At 41.7% G+C, this 17184-nt stretch overlaps 2 protein-coding genes across 2 annotated transcripts; one reads left to right on the top strand and one right to left on the bottom strand.

Moving 5' to 3' along the window:
• Positions 1 to 713: 713 nt before the first annotated feature.
• slc30a9 (solute carrier family 30 member 9) lies at positions 714 to 9053 on the top strand. The gene is made up of 18 exons (XM_070962930.1): positions 714 to 826; positions 1265 to 1414; positions 1554 to 1751; positions 1869 to 1916; positions 2095 to 2194; positions 2480 to 2572; positions 2720 to 2802; positions 2928 to 2986; positions 3498 to 3565; positions 4358 to 4516; positions 4890 to 5025; positions 5105 to 5144; positions 5241 to 5312; positions 5774 to 5881; positions 6143 to 6308; positions 6610 to 6739; positions 7336 to 7449; positions 7604 to 9053. Exons 2-18 carry the CDS (start codon positions 1306 to 1308, stop codon positions 7646 to 7648), a joined length of 1728 nt encoding a protein of 575 aa, XP_070819031.1. The 5' UTR covers positions 714 to 826; positions 1265 to 1305; the 3' UTR covers positions 7649 to 9053.
• A 2980-nt stretch (positions 9054 to 12033) lies between these two features.
• grxcr1a (glutaredoxin and cysteine rich domain containing 1 a) lies at positions 12034 to 15829 on the bottom strand. Its single transcript, XM_070963013.1, has 4 exons — positions 15376 to 15829; positions 13806 to 14045; positions 13636 to 13701; positions 12034 to 12341 (listed from the first exon to the last, which is right to left on the bottom strand). Exons 1-4 carry the CDS (start codon positions 15778 to 15780, stop codon positions 12162 to 12164), a joined length of 891 nt encoding a protein of 296 aa, XP_070819114.1. The 5' UTR covers positions 15781 to 15829; the 3' UTR covers positions 12034 to 12161.
• Positions 15830 to 17184: the final 1355 nt, after the last annotated feature.

Below are 17184 nucleotides of genomic sequence, written 5' to 3'. Positions count from 1 at the left end.
TTCATTTTCCATTTTAGGACACATTCTACTTCTACTCTAATGCAGTTTCGATCAGTAATATTGTGCTTTTCGCTTAACCACGTGTGTTTGAAAGTCAAATTTACTTTATGCTGTACAGTTCATATGTGAACCATTTCTAAAAATATGATATATTATTATAGATTACATTTCCCAACTGGATGTAGGGGAGTAGACATTTTATCAGTTTCAACCATTTACACCACAATAAAATTTTGTTTAGATGTTAATAAATCAATAATAACTCAGTGATATACATAATATATAATAGACCCTGATGAGGGCAGCTCTGCAGCATAATGAGTGTTTTCACTGTTCATACTTAATGTGCGGACAGTACTTACATACTTTTACTACAGTCAGATACATAATAATAATTACATAAAGTAAGACTCGTGTAATTTAATATTTTTTGGTATTAGCAGTTTTACTTAAAAACGATCTTCCACTGGTAGTTTAACAAAAAGTTTTCTTTTTTTATCAGATTATACTTTCTCTTTTTGTGTCCCTATACTAACCTTTCTCTTGAACTGTACGTGATATAGTTTGATGCGAACAGTGCAGTGACGGAAACTCGAAGCATATGACCTTGTTTGCACAGCGGCTTAATGAATATCGCGATATAAATTGACTTACATTGGAACTGATATCGCTCTCACGAGAAGCGCGTCACCGTCACCGCTGTGTCATAGGTCACGTGTGTGTGTTTGTAGCATTAACCGTACGTCCAAAGTGGCGTTATCATCAGTTTAGCCATAGATTCTCAAAATGGAAACAGATTATGCAGAGCAAACATCACCGTGAAAAGGTACTGGCTATCCGAATAACATTTTTCAGTCAGTTGCAGTATTTTCTGAGTAAATTAAAGTGCTAAGCAGCACTTGTTACTTACGGCAGATAACGATGTTAGCTTACTGCTAGCTAGCTTGCTAGCTAACTAGTTTAGCCAACTGTGTGCCTTCATAGCCGCCGGGGTCGCTATTAATGTAGCAGCGTTTCAGCGTTAGCCGGCCGGCAAAGACATTAGTTTCTCTACCCAAGTGATTATCAATGACAGCCATTTCAGTCAGACAAAAATGTCACCTGTGTTGACTTTCTTAATAGACATCCTAACGTTACTGTTAGATGAAACTGTCCTGAGAGGTTGTATCTTGGCGTTTATCTGTTTGAGGTTAGATTGACAAGCGGACAGCTAAAACATAACAGTGACCGGGCTTTTTTTTTTTTTTTTTGTGACTCCGCACAGCAAGTTCCTGCACTCCAATACCGAGCCCCTCTACAGCGAGGATGTTCAACTGCCTGGCGCACAGACCATGGCATGTGTTTTGCAGGGTCTCCTTGCAGCACAGAGCGCCTCTGTCACAGCGGTCCCCGAGGTTCCCCCAGCTATGCCACGGTGAGGAGTCCAGTGTTATTAAGCGTTAGCTACAGCTGTTGTGCATTACAGTTCTTGCTACTCTGTCATCCATTGAATCGTAATGTTGGTTTGCTTTTCAGAGCAACACTAAGGTATTATCACCCATTCTGTTGCACAGGTTGGCAGAATGGAGGCATGCATAGCCTGTGGTTCAGCCTTCCAGACTGCCGTGTTGCTTCTTCAGGCCTGGGCAAGGTGCAGTACTACTCTACCTCTGGCAACAGTAAAGATGGTCCTCCAAAATCAGCATCAGGTGATGCTCCATCTGCAGAAAAGGTTTTGTCTGCTGCTGCGAAAGCCACCCCAGCTTCACCAGGTGAGGTTGTGTTTGATGTCTTGGCACTTTGTTTGGCATTGTGCTGTGTGTATTACTGTTCACTGTTTTCAATCTCCCAGAAGAATTTCACTTAAATTTCAATACTTGCTCTCATAGGGTCAACACCTTTGGGGCTGACTAAGGCTGAGACGATTCAAGTGAAAGGTAATGAACGCAGCTGCGCATGCTTGACATGAAACACATATTAGATAAGAGTCTCGATTTACCTAATATTTTAGTGTCTTCAGAATGTGGGTGGGATTTGGTGGCTTGCTCAAGAATGAGAAGAATGAATGCAGATTAAAACCTTGTATAATAATTTCCCACTGATGTAATTTTGCAGTTCGGGCAGTCCTGAAGAAAAGGGAATATGGAGCCAAGTACACTCAAAACAATTTCATCACTGCAGTCAGAGCCATGAATGAGTTCTGCCTCAAACCAAGGTGAGTTCTGTTCTGCAAACTATGTTATGTTTATTCAATACACACAGCAACATAAAACCACATGTCATCACTGAGAACCTAAATTAACGGTATTGAATTTTTATCCATCTTCTCAGTGTAACCATGCTCAGTACTCACTGAGATGCTGGCAGACCACAACGCAAATTCCTTTGAGTTAATACGTAAACATGCTGTTGTAATTAGCCTGTTATAAAACAGACTAACATCGTATGACACAGGCATTCCTAAATCTTTTTCTTACTCCCTTCACTTATGTGCTCACAGTGATCTGGAACAGCTTCGAAAGATCAGAAGACGCAGCCCTCATGATGACACAGAGGCTTTCACCGTCTTTTTGCGGTCAGATGTTGAGGCCAAGTTAGTCCTTTTGTTTTACACCTCAAGAGATGTGCAACATGTTATGTTCCTCAATAAATAAATCAATTATTGCCCAAACCTTCAATTTTCATTGATTGATGTTCTCTAACTTTTGTTGATCAATGTTTTCTTCCCTGTGACAATAAGAGCAATAGACGTATGGGGAAGCCATGAAGCTCTTGCCCGGGAGAGAAATCTCAGGAAAGAGATGGAAAGAGAGTACCAAGAGAGTAGGTTATATTCTTCCCTGCCTGAATTTACTGCACATATTTGAGAACACATAATAATACTTAAGATTTTGTCATTTTGTGTTGACTAATCGTTTTATTTGTACCTCTTATTCGCTCACCCTCAGATATTTTTCGGAACCAGCAATTGTTGAAGGAATACAAAGACTTCTGGGGAAACACTAAGGTGAGCTCGTTTTTTCTGCCATTTTGTTTGACAACATGATGAATTCTCCAAATCACGTTTCCTCTGTGAGAGCAGAAGTAATGTGGACATTCCTGTTGCTGTGCCCAAATTGCCTTAATAACACCCAGTGGTGTACCTGTGTGACCTTTGTCCCTGTTACTGAGGTCACTGCGTCTATATGACAATGTCATTATCTGTTGTCATTCATGCAGACCCCCCCTCTTTACTGTAGGGTGCAGATGTTGTTTCAGTGACTGTACTGTTGTGCCCTTCTCTGGTTTGTCATGGTATATTCTATACATTGCTGGATTGGATAACATTAACTGTATCAGTTTGACGCTGACAGCAGGGCAGCGAATTCACAGTCATGTATGTATTTTACGTCAAAGGCCGCTTGGTGAATTTCTGTAATTTACCATGAAGATTTTTAAATGCTGATTTGAGCGTATTGTAGGCTTCATTTTCCAAATACCGCATGCCTTTCAAACGTCTCTTTCTTTGATTCACAAAGCCTCGATCAGGCAAGAGGACAACGTTTCTACAAGGGCCGGGGAAGGTGGTCATGGTCGCTATTTGCATGTAAGTGTTCATAACTCTCGCCAGTCTTCTTTCTGAATTCTGTGAAGTCTTCCTGCGCTCGGTGACTTCCCTTAGCTGTTGCACGCACAGTGGGAGATGCTGGATTAGAGAGGAAACGCCAAGTCTGTTCTCAGCAGGGTTATTCAATACAGTATGTCGGATAAGTATCAGAGTAACATTTGGGGAGCCTGAACTGAACTGGATGAATCTTGTCGCAGAACATCAAAACGGATACGGACTACATGTGGACAGTAGAGCTACTGTCACCTGAGATCTTTTATTCTGAAGACAAACCCTGCACTGAAGAGTTCTGACACTCCGAGTAATGACCCAAAAGACAGGAAGACTTGTATTGGGATCAGCACGGGACCACGGCTCACATGAGATCCTTTGGCCTATTGGATTAAGATGATTGTGTTAGAAGACTTGTGCAGTCACATGAACAGCTAAAGGTTTCCTTCACTGACTCACAGGACTCAATTAGTTCAGCACTCAAGACAAGTCGTGATTCATGAGCGTCATGACAGAAAAGCTGGAATAGTCGACAAACAGAAAATAGTTGAGTAATGGAACATAGGAGTTATCCTGTGATGTAATTCAGTTTAACTTTAGCCTCCAGCCAAATACTTAACGGCCATGTTGTCAGTGAGCAATGTTTTTATCTCCTGTACAAACTAGCTTATGTATTTGTAGACCGCCCCAGTCAGAACTTCTCTTAACCATTAAATTTCAGGATATTTCATGGCCCTGCAAGAGCTTCATGTACTTTGTACTCATGTTCTTTGTCCTCAGCAATGGGCTGAATTTCTTCTTCAAGCTCCTGGCTTGGGTCTACACTGGATCAGCTAGCATGTTCTCTGAGGCCATCCACTCTCTGGCCGACACCTGCAACCAGGCTCTGCTCGCCGTGGGCATCAGCCAGTCTGTCCGCAACCCTGATGCTGGCCACCCGTAAGCAACCACGCTGTTTGCTATACTGTTAAAGAAAGAAGATGATAAGAGGAATGTGAGCAGTCCCTAAAGGAAAATAAGTCACCTGCAGAGCAGCACGTCATTAAATAACAAATCCTCCTTTTTGCAGCCATATCTTAGAACTGTGAAATTATCAGTTACAGTGAAATGAACATAAACCAATCTGTTAATGTCAGTCTATAGGTACAGAATTAGAAGTTTGAAGAAGTAGCCATTAAGCTTTTGCAAACAGCATTGTGCAGAGAAAAGATGTGTGTGTCCTTTACAACAGAAAAGTGGCCTAAATGTTGTTGAAGGGTCACAACCAGTCGTAGTTTTGTCAGCTATAATCGAGAACCTGTGTCTTTTTCAGGTATGGCTTCTCCAACATGCGCTACATTGCCTCCCTCATCAGTGGGGTGGGCATTTTTATGATGGGAGCAGGCCTCTCATGGTACCATGGCATCATGGGATTGCTGCACCCAGAGCCCATTGAGTCGTTGTTATGGGTGAGTATTGGCTCTTGTCTGTAATACACAGTACATGAAGGACAACAGTGACCAAACATGTCACGCTTCTGTGTTGCAGGCTTACTGTATTTTGGCGGGCTCTCTGGTGTCTGAAGGAGGTGGGTCATAGAACTGAAGCTGTAGGTCTTTGATGATGTTTTGACATAGACTGTGCATTTTATTCTGAAACATATCTCTCTGTCTTCCTTCCTCAGCCACGTTACTAGTAGCCATCAGTGAGATTAAGAAGAGCGCCCACCAGAACGGACTTTCTTTTTATGAATATGGTCTGTACAACTGAAAACTCTATTTGATCTAAATTCTTTGTACAATAATTGCCTTGGACTTGATTTATACCTGGAATTACAGTGAATCTGTAGGGAGCTTACTGAAGTTATTGACATAAAACTGGCATGTAAAATGTCCTGAAGATGCAAAAAGAAATTTAATGAATTTACTGAAATCACCTACGACTGTGTTTTGTGATGCGAAAATTTAAATCTGAATGTGTCTTCAAGCCCCATATACTGTGAAATGAAACCAGGTGTTTTCTCTCATTGTACCAGACAGTGTCATTCAGGTCAAGTAGATTTGCATGTTGTGAAGGAAAGTGGGACTTCAGGCAGCTAATGGGTGCCAAAGACACGTTTCTGATAGCAAATATAAATCTAATGTGGCTAAATCCCAAATTGGTGTAATGTGGATAACGTGGACTTAAACGAGGTCTTGCTTGGTTTTGTGTGTGCAGTGATGCAGAGTCGAGACCCCAGCACTAACGTGGTGCTGCTGGAGGATGCTGCTGCTGTATTAGGAGTCATCCTGGCTGCTGGCTGCATGGGGCTCACCTCACTCACAGGTAAACAAAGACACATGGGGACATTGTTCACAAGCTCCCATACAACACCTGCAGGGACAGTCAGTTTCCATCTAGTGTCCCACATCATGTAATTAATGATTACTGATCTATTGCTCTTTTATTGGTATGCTAAATTACTCTCAGGATAATCTTTCTTTCTCATGTTGTACTTTAGTCTTTAATTTCAATCTTGACAGTGACCCAGTTTTCTAAAGTTTCTGTTGCAAATTATTTTCCTCTGCCCCCTCTGTCTTTTCCCAGGTAGCCCATACTATGACAGTTTAGGTTCTCTTGGTGTGGGCACTTTGCTGGGCGCCGTCTCAGCCTTCCTCATCTACACTAACACAGAGGCCCTGCTGGGACGCTCCATACAGGCCGAGCGTGTACAGAAGCTTACAGAGTTCCTGGAGAACGACCCCGCTGTAAGGTCAGCAAATGAGCAGAGACGCGCCCCTGTGGCTGTAAAACATGAACCAGGTCTTGATGTCAGTGTTAAAATAGACCACCGGATATTTACATGTAGCCATGTTTAGAGCAGAGTGATCAACACAAACATGCAAGCCACAAACAGACCCAAACCTGGGTCTTCATGTTCTTCAGAAGGTTTTCATATTACATTCTAAACATGCTGTGGGTCATCGTGGAAATCCACTGTAGAATCCAGTTACAGTGTTTTCCTGCTGGCCTAATCGAAGTTTTCCTGATATGTTTTATGTTGTTATGAGCAGGGCCATTCATGACGTGAAGGCCACTGATATGGGACTGAGTAAAGTGCGCTTCAAGGCTGAAGTTGACTTTGATGGCCGAGTGGTGACACGGTCTTATCTGGAAAAACAAGACATTGACCAAATTCTCAACGTAAGTTAATGGCTCCTACAAATTTAGTTGTTACTGTGATCAACGGTAGACAATACACGTCTTCTATGAGCATTTGAACTCATTTACTGATCTTTCTTACTGTGCTTGTTGCTAACAAATCATCTCCAAGGACAGATACATGGAACAGATCACAGATTGCTGTCATTAAAGGGCATTTTCATTTTTCTTGTTTATGCCATCACCACAATTATGAGGTGTAAAAGAACAAAATGTTGTCATTTTCCTTATTATAAAGTTTTATGTACCTCTTGGTAGAAGCACTTTTTACCACAGTAGCCCTCTGCACACTGCAGTTAGCACAGTGACTTTTAACTACAGAAATTATTGGGGTTATTGGGGCATTTAAGATAAAAAAGTCACCTCAGTGATGCTCAGACATGTCTTGGTTTCCTTTGCTAGTAAGCATTGGAAGAAGCGTTGGTTGAAATGCATTTTACTTATTCGAGCAGCCCCATATGTAACGTCTGTCTTAAAAGGTGAGATACTTTTGGCTTTTGCTGTATCCAGCATGCTTCTGTGTGGCTCACCAGTGTCTTTACTCAAACAGTTCAGTGCATGCTTGTTTCTCTCTGCAGGACATTCAGCAGGTGAAGACCCCTGAAGAGCTGGAGAGCTTCATGCTGAAGCACGGGGAGAACATCATTGACACCCTGGGGGCTGAGGTGGACCGTTTGGAGAAAGAACTCAAGGTACTAAAACATTAAACTTGTCCAAATCGCTGTCTGGCTGATGCTACAGTACACCTAGAAACTCCTTTTTTTACTGTGTCAGGAATTTACCTGTATAGCAAAGGCATTTTTTGCCAGACAGATTTGTACGTAACCCTCTTTTGTTCCTCTATAGCAACGTAACCCAGAGGTTCGTCATGTAGACTTGGAGATACTATAAAACCTGACGGGTCTCTGCTGAGGGAGCATCCGTCTCTAACAAGAAGGACCTGCAAGAGGAAAACGTGAAAAGGCCAAGCCTGCCTCCACAATCTGCCTCCCACCCTGACCACCGCAACAGAAACCTCCGTCTCTGCACAAGTCAACATGTCTTACTGAAGAATAGTCCACGACCATATACAGGGACAGTGTTTGGGCCGTGATCATGCTTTCTTTGTGTTGCTTGAGCTTCAGTTAGCTGTGCTGAGAATTCAGTCTGCGTGTGTGTTTCTGGTAAAAGATGAAAGTTGTTCGTCGCCTTGAGTTTTAAGAGAAACTTGGATCTCTGCTCCAATTCTCACACACACAGCTATGACAGATTAGTCTTATGGTTGTTGACTTGAAGTCACATTCCTCCTTGAATGTGTTTTCATTGGTTTGAAATCATGACTGCTTCAAAAACAAAATCACGGACAGGACCTGTCTGATTTACTAGACTTATACTTTAATGTTATGCTTGAACCACAGTGATAGTGTTTCCTTCATTAGTACAAAGGAAACCCCAGAGTTACATATTCAAATGAGACTTATTTAAATGCTAGACAATATTAGGATTTTTTTTCTTTTAATGTAAAAGCTGAGAAGCTGAAGGTGGCACAACGCTGCTGCAGGTTGTCTATTGAAGACAGAATTTGTGATGAATAGATTTTATTGTTATTACAGGAAAATATGCAAATTTCAAGTGTTACTCAGACTTTTCATTTGATTTGTACGATAGAGTTGAGGAGTGAACTGATGTTAAATACAGTAGCACTTAATGAGCAGCTGGAGCTAGGAGCTATTAGACATGTTGGCGTCTGTCTTTTACTTCATTTCTCTCTTTGAAATTCGATGCTCTCCATATTTGAGGTTTGGTAACTTTGTCTAGTGAGTTTGGCAGCTGATCAGCAGATGACTGACTGTTCCAAAGATGAAGTACTGGAGGGACGCCGGTGTCATTGCCCCTTTTCCACCTCAGTGTAAATAAGTGGTCTGAAATGTCCAAATTGACCAGCCCCAAATCAAGCGTTGAACTCCATAAACAGTCAGTGTAAAAATGTCATTGTTTAAATCAGTCACCTGTACAGTATGTGTACCAAATTATCTGCTCAATAATCTCCTCCTCAGTGTTTCTGCTGAATAATCTCTATAAATCTTGCAGCAACTGTTCGTTCTGCGTTTACTGTCACAGCTGCAGCATCGGACACACCTGCCTGCTTAACATCTTCTTCTGCTTCAAGAGGTGGGCCGGAGTCATTTCATCCGTTTAGGGGCGGGGTGGTTATATATTTTTGAAGGTGTTAATAGTGTAATATTTTCTCTTTGGTTATAACTATGTTGGCACTGCTGAAGGAGTTGGAATAAATTTGAAATAATTTATTAAATTATTTTGCTTTCCTTTTCTGTCACGTGGTTGGATTTCTTTTCTTTCTTTTTTTTTCTGTTTGCAATGTCTAGTATATGATTCCCTGGCGTCAGCTTCTCAAGATGTTGGGGTCTTGTAGGAGCTCCATGCTTCCTGGCTGGGCAGTAACCCCCAATGAGTGACCCTTGTAGGTTCTGGGAAAAGCTCCGCTGGATGCATCTGGAACAGTAAAGTACATTTCCACGCCGCCGTGTTCGGATGGGAGACCTGTTTCCTGTTTAAAGCTCAGATGGTTGACTGGAATGTAAACCCAAGTCCATTAGATGGTGCAGTTGTAGGGATGAGAGAGAGGGGGGAGCACTAGCCTGTACGCTGACGTCAATAAAAACAGTCATTTCGAACCAGTCTGCGCATTGACCGACCATTCAAAACATTACGCACAGCATCGCGGCTGGACCACGCTAGACTACTCGACTGAAATAATTTTTCGCCGAGCCCGGAGAGCGGAGACAATGCGGACAGACTCCATTGCAGGTTTTTGACCATTGAATGTTGTCTTAACATTTTGGGTGTTGCGCGCATAAGTGTCATGTCTCGTCATATCATTCCCAAGTCAGTTGTGCCCGTGCCACTGCCCATCGTGTTTCCTTTCATGTCTCCCCTCCTCAGAGGAGGAGAGGGTCGCTTGTGCGCGTTGATTAAGAGAATAAGCAGCAGATCCTCGGGCTGATTTGGCTCATTATGATAAAGGAAACGTGCGTCGAGACGCGCCTTTCACCAAACACATCATTGCTCAGCCTGCTGCACATCACATCGTTACCCTCACCATCATCAACTGCTTTATTCTGCAAGAAGCTTTGAAAAATCTGTCTGTTTTTGTATTAATTTTCGATGCATCCTCTTTTTTTTTATCTCAAACATTTTCGTCTCCAGCAGCCCACAGATGGGGGCGCAGTAAACCTGCACAGTTGGGGTCTCAGATTTTCATGCAACCTCCCCTTCATCACCACAAGCCTGCGGTTACAAAATCCCAAACCCCATTACTCCTCGGTGCGGAATTGAATTAAAGAAACGAGATTTTGTGCAGCAATGCAATCACCTCCCATTGTCCATGCAGAAAAGCCAATCTCGTTCACCCTCTATTTTGTTTGTGTTCCCTGTTTTTTCTTTTTCTTTTTTCTAAATAATCGATTTGGTTGCTGTTTCAATCACAGGTGCAGGAGCATTCCGAAGTGTGAGAGCAGGAGATGTCTTCATGGCGGATGGTCAGCATCTTCATCATCACCCTGCTCTACGCTTTTAGCCTCTTTACAGTGCTGCCTTGTCTAATCATGTTCAAGCAGCATTGTACAGGGCTATGACAGCATAGAGAGCTGAGCTGCTCGGCCGCCGCGTTTCTCTGACCCCGTGGATGGCAGCCAATAGATGACATCATCCGTTAAAAACACAAAACGACGAGGGTCGCGTGTGATCCCGCATGGGTTGTTGCCAACGGAGAGACTTGTCTTAATTTTCATGCTGATGTGGTCAAAAACTCAAATGCATGGCTCTTTTTGAAGGGTAAAGGCAACTGGGACACACGAAGTTCTTCTTGGGTTGAATTATTCAATGCAAACCTAAATCCCTTTGCAGCCGATACATTATTAAACCAGTTAGTAACATTGCGTCCTAGTGCTGTTGGATCAACTTGTTTGTGCATCTCCTGTAGTACCATTGCATTCAAGCCAGACCTGAGCGTCCCATTTACCAAAAATAAATAAAATAATTACTTACTGATCCTTGAATAACAAAAAATAAAGGTGTCTCCAGACTCATTTAAGCCTCTTATAACCATCTGTTGGAGAAAATATTTAGTTTGCTGCATGATAAAACATTTTAAACCCATTTTTTAAGTTACAATCATGAGAGGCACAAACTGCAGCTACTTCTATAAGTCACTGTTTGCTTAACATGTTTGCATGCAGCTGGTGTTTATGTGTGACGATTTTTTTCTCGATTTTTTCGATTTTTCTCGATTTCGGTTTGGTCTATAAAATCTCAGTAAATAAAAAAAAAAATCACAGTTTTCCACAATTACCAAATGTGACATCAAATGTTTTGTCCAACGGTCCAAAAACTTAAGACATTCAGTCACAAATGACAAAATCAGAAAATCCTTAAATGACTTCAAGGATTAATTGATTGTTGCAGAATATTTTTCCGTCAATCAATGAATCGCTTTAATATAGACCAGAAATATATAATGTACAATTAAAGAGTTTGAAATTTGCTGGAGTCCCTGGATTTATTTGAATTTAAGTTTATGTTTGCCATACTTTACTTTGTACAGGCAGTTTCCACTTTATTAGGTACATCCAGCTCGTGTTCAGGGCCTTGCTCAGGGACACCTCAGCGCTGATAATGAGGGAGGGGCAAATGCTGCCTTTCAGTTTCTCCACCCAGATTTGTCCTGCTGGAACGGACGACCTTCCATTCACAAGCTCCTTTCTCAGACCTTTGCAGAACTATTGCATTAGACTGAATTAGTTTTAGATAGCTGTACCTAATAAACTGGCAACTGAGGGTATGCTACATTTTGAAATGCTACAGTTTGAATGATGTTTGGTGCTCCACTGCGTCCAGAGGTCCAGTTTCCTGCCCTCTACTGGCTGCACACTGAGCACTTGACTTTCCCTGACTGCCCTGTGTCATCGTTAACTCTGTCTGATATGGGATTAGTATTGGGAAGGCTGTTAATGAAGGAGCCTCTTCACTAATTAAATAACAAGCTTACATTTACCAGGGGTGAAACTACGTAGTTCATGATGCGTTTACAGACACAGACAAAAACCTTCAATGAGAATTTTGTAGTACGTCCTGCTGTTGTTTGCTTTGGATTAAAAAGAATGAACACATTTCCACCAACACATTCTTATCTTGAATCATGTAGAGATTTGCCAAATCAACAACACCCGAGCCACAAATTCACAGACTATTTTATTACAAATTCTTTTTGTCTTTACTATCAATGGCCATGGAAGAAGAGTCCTGCTGTGTTTCATATCACTGCCTGTGTTGCAGTTCAGATTGAAGCTCCTGTGTAAGGTCCCAGAGACGGAGGTATGGATGCTGGGTCAGGCACTTAACATCCTCACTGGCTGCAGCTCACACATGGCTGCAGGCCGTTCTCGTTGCAGGAAGTGCACTTGAGGGCTTTGAAGGAATCCGTGAAGCAGTTGCGAAACACGGACATCTTGCTGCCATGGCACATGGGGCACGGGATGAAGGCAAAGCCCCCGCAGGTCTGGCACGTCTGGGGATGCTGCACCCTCTAGAAAAATGATGTCAGGTAAGATATCCAACATTAAATACTGACACCTAAAACATTGACATTACTTCTACAAAACAACTGCTTTTATTTCTCTTCCAAAGGCACATTTCTGGAGGTTCAAGGTTTTAAAAAAGCTTTGTTACAAATAACTAATTTAAAACTTTAACTCACTACCATATAAACACAGTTTGTTGGTATCTGTTTCAGGTGTTAGCAAACTACTCCAAGTATGTGACATCACAAAAGTAGCTAATTTAGGCTAATTGAACCACATGACTATCAGCTCACAGTGGGGTTAAGCATGCATGAACAGCCCAAAGTTAGTTTTATACTTCAGGTTTTGCACAGATTAAACAAAGGAGATAAAACATTTTAATTGGTGAGCTTTTGAGGTGCCAGAAGTTTCTTCTCCAGCAGAGCAAGGCTAGCTTTTCCCCCATATTTTGCTGAGCTGAACTGATCATCTCCTGGCTGTAGATTTGTGTTTAGCCTGCAGACGTGATGCTGCTCTACTATATTAATCTAATTTATCTAACTCAGAAAGAAAGCTAATGGGCATTTTTCCCAAAATGTTTACATACTGCTTTAATCAACAAACTTCCTTTCCAAATTGGGAAAGCCATGTTGTTGGCCAGTTCTGGACTGATTAGTGTATGCATGACCTTTCAGAGCTGCACACTTTTTAAATAGCCTGCAGCGACTGGAATGCATGACTTAAATGTCATAACACTGCTTTGTATTCACTTATGAAGACTTCTGTTGGGTCTGAACTCCAAATTACAACCGAGAAAAGGCCAGTGCCCGTGTAACAGACGTTGCTGCAGCTCAGTGTGAAGCTGAAAGAGTTTGCAAAATCTCAGTTTGTACAACAGAGCGATGTGCCCTGCGTTGGTGTGTTTGAACAAATGTGTTGGAAGCAGAATCAATAACAGGCCTTCCATTATTGATGGTCACTTATTGATGTGCATGCCTCTTTTACACCGCAGTTTGCTCATGTTTTATTGATGGCATGACTAGTGAGGGGAAATGACTGCTCCTGTTTGCACTGTGTTCATCTCAATGACTGTGGACAGATACAAAGCGTTAATTTATTATGACTTTATAATTACCTTATGCTTTAAATATTACATGTACCGCAAAGCGCATATAACATTGTTCAGTAAATCTAATAAGAACATGTGAATAATTAAACATAAATATGTATCAAATCAAGTTGTTGATTCACAGGAGAATCACCCTTTTGACGTCAATTATTCATAATGTGATTTCTAAGGCAAACACTGTGAAAACCAACCTCGATTTTTGTCAGAAGATCTTGAAGCTCCCCTGATTCATTCATGCCAAGTATTTTCTCTGCACCCTGCAAAACAAGTTTAACACCATAAGCCAGAATTTAATGAACTCAGCATGGATGTACAATACAGTGATGTCAGATATCATTAGAAAGGAGTCATAAGAACTGACCCCAAGGTAGTGTCCATCAATGAACACCACCGGTAATGAAGGAGGTTCTCCCACACGTTTGCACCGCTCCTCCAACTCCTTCCCGTACTCGCAGTCCAGGGCGATGTTCTTCTCCACAAACTTCACCCTGTGGTTCTGGAAGATCTTCCGCACCAGCTCACAGCGCTCAAAGGTCGTCCTCACCACACGGAAACTCGTAGTGTAGATCACTATGCGCCCAAATTCAAGAGATAACGCCACCTGAGGGGCCGTAAAAGTCCAGAGGCTCAAATGATTTCCAGCAGCAGTATACTGTAGATTATTAGACAAAATTTAAGCTTGTACTTCAGATATCAACCTCTGAAGTGTCACCCTGATGCATACAGAAGCATTGCTAATGGTATCAATACTCATAGTTGAATTTTTAATACAGATTTCCACTCTTGTGTTCACTTACTGTACAGGAACATTTTTTTTATGTCTGATAAATCTTTTCTAATAAGTTATACTTAAAAAATGTATTTCATTGCTGTCTTCTATATGCAGTCCTAAACGAAGCACCTTTTGTCTCAGCAGTACTTGGATCTTCAAATGCTTTACATCGTTAGAATTGTGAGGCTTTGTGCTTTCACATGTTGTATAGTTTGTCAAGATGAAGTAAGGATTCAATCAAATTCCATTCAAAATATGTTGACTAACACCCCCTCCCAGGCCTGTGTTTGGGCGACTGTGTGTTCAGGGATTATGATTTATAATCCCTTTATAAAAGGTGCCTCATTGGAAAGTGGTACTGCATGTTTTCAACCATTTTTAACCAAGTATATTTGTGTAGCTTTCAAGAATTTCCCAAAGTGGATCATAGATTTTTATGTATTTTTGAATGTGCACCTCTTCCCCTGAAGGCAGCCTTAGTTTACATTCATCTCAGTCGAGTTTGGAAATCAATTTACTCTATAGGGAATTGCAAATTACTTAAGATACTGAAGGTGGTCCATCAAAGTTTTGTCAGAGTATAGTTTTATTCCATATTGTAGGTGAACGTGCAGACTGAGTTAAAACCTGATTTTTATGTTGATAAAAGTAAAAATCTCAGAGTGTTCCTTTAGGATATGACCAGACCTCGAAAAACATTTAAACTTCACCCTAAAAGAAAGATCTCATTTAATCATGATGAGAAGCTTCATCTCGCCTGCAGTGATGCTGCTTGTTAGCCTAATATACAGAGACATCATTTCCTCAGTATGACCTTCTGTATCACCTTTGCATCAGCACTCGGGCCAGGAGTTACCTCAGAATAACAAACACCTCTTCTTCGTGAAGGGATACTAGAAAGCGAAGTGCAGAGAATTCATTAACCTGATTAGTTTCTCTTGAAACACTTAACGAAATACATCATTAATCTTTAATTGCTCTGTGACCTTGTCTTCTATTGTGAGCTTTTATCCCAGTCATGCTCCTACATGTAGCCTCTTCCTGTAACTAGACTTGAGGACAACAATGATGGGAACTGGTGTTGTAACCATTCAAGCAATAATGGGAATTCATAGAACAGATTGTATTAAACCACAAGAACTCTGCCAGATGTACTTACATCGTTGGAACTGGGAAGGTTTTCAAACAGCGTCTGACCTGCGCTGACTTTGTGCTTGACCCCTCTCACAGTCCCATTTTTGCTGAGTATGTTGACCCTCTTGGTGGTGAACATCCAGTCCTTGGTGGCCCCTGCGTACATGAGCAGATCATCAGGCTCACACTCGCTGTCATCCAGCTCGGAGCCCAGGTATCCATACAGGTGTCCCTGTACGTCTCCGCTTGTGGAGGGGCTGCTGGCCCGTTCGGCGTCAGAGCTGCTGGTGCAGTCTGAATCCAGGGAGTCTGAAGGCCCCTCATCCTTGAACATCTCCTTCAGCACCCGGCCGCTGTTCCCCGAAGCCACGCGGAACCTCACCCGCTTCTGTGGCTTCTCCTGTCCTGCCGTCAGCATTGTCCCCTCCATTGCAAACCCTTTGCCACATTACATAGTCCACAACACTGCAGTGTAGCTCCTTGCGTCTCATTCGGAGGACATGCTCAGACACACTATTTGTCCTCCATGGATTACTTTCACATTTAATCCTCGCTGTTTGAACAGATCTAAAAAAGACCGAGAGCCTGTAAGCTGCCTTACAGTCAGACTCACACTGCCAGTAAATAATACATGCATTTCTACCATGGCAACCTAGCAAGCTAATCTCAAGTAAAATGATCGTTGTCTTTGAATTATTCATCACAGTTTACACAGTTTTCACCAAAGCTTTGACAGAAGACTTTTAATGGCCTGACTTCATGTGCTTTAATCAAACAAACAAACATTTCTCCCTCTTGGGATAAGATGACAGCTCAATGCTGTGAGGCAATTTAGTAACTTCTGCATCAGCTTTCACTTCAAGATCCACTACAGTTAGCCTGTAGTCTTACTTTCCCTACATGTCAGGAATTCATTTAAATCATGAATAATGATTAAAGTTTCAGCCTGCTGAAAACCCGACACCTGCCCAGCTCTCAACACACACCTTAACACACACCTTAATTAACACAAACATCATCATATTGCATCATTTTAAGCCATGCTAGCAGCACTGTTGGTCAGTAACTATTGCCATGAACTTCTATACAGACGTTGACGGTTCTCAGACAGTGAATCTTAATGAATTTGATGAGAATATAAATGAGGTCTATATTTTGGTTTTGTGACCAAACACCTACAAGACTAACAACATTCCCATCAGCCTCTGCTTTGAGCTCAGTGCTAATTAGCGAATGTTAGCATGCTAAATCACCAAGCTGGTTTGTTAGCTAACAATAAAGCATATTAATCTTAGTTTGCATGTTGTTTAGTTTAGTGTTATACTTAGTAAATGTCAGCACAGGCCTTAGTATTGTGAGCATTTTAGTATGTTGACATTAGCATTTAGCTCTAAGAAAAACAACACTGTCTCAAAGCTGCTAGCATGGTTGACTCTCTTATTTGAACTTTGTGCATATGCTGTATAATTTTTTGATTCTGAACGAACAATAAAAGAACAAGGTATGAGGAGTGTATACAAATCAAATGTATGCAAGGACTCAAATTTAGATTCTTCATTTGTTCTAAAAACTTTGTCTCCACTTTCAGTAAGAACGTCGTGTTTCATTGCAACATCTTTTCTGTCTTTATGGCTATTCGCTTTGTCCTGTAAGGTAAAATACGCTGTGACATCAAACACATGAATGCAGATATTCGTGACTGCTTACTGTGTTACACCCACAGCAGGAGTGCAGGTGTTCACTGGGCGTCCTGTCAGAGCAGAAGTGACCATATAATATATCACAGTGACACAATGCAGCAGCGTGTCCACAAAGACGCCTCAGCCAGGTTTTT

Source organism: Chaetodon trifascialis, chromosome 5, assembly GCF_039877785.1.
Source record: "Chaetodon trifascialis isolate fChaTrf1 chromosome 5, fChaTrf1.hap1, whole genome shotgun sequence".
Taxonomy (NCBI): Eukaryota; Metazoa; Chordata; class Actinopteri; order Chaetodontiformes; family Chaetodontidae; genus Chaetodon; species Chaetodon trifascialis.
Note: the sequence above shows the minus strand (reverse complement) of the source record. Positions and strands in the feature narration are given on the sequence as shown.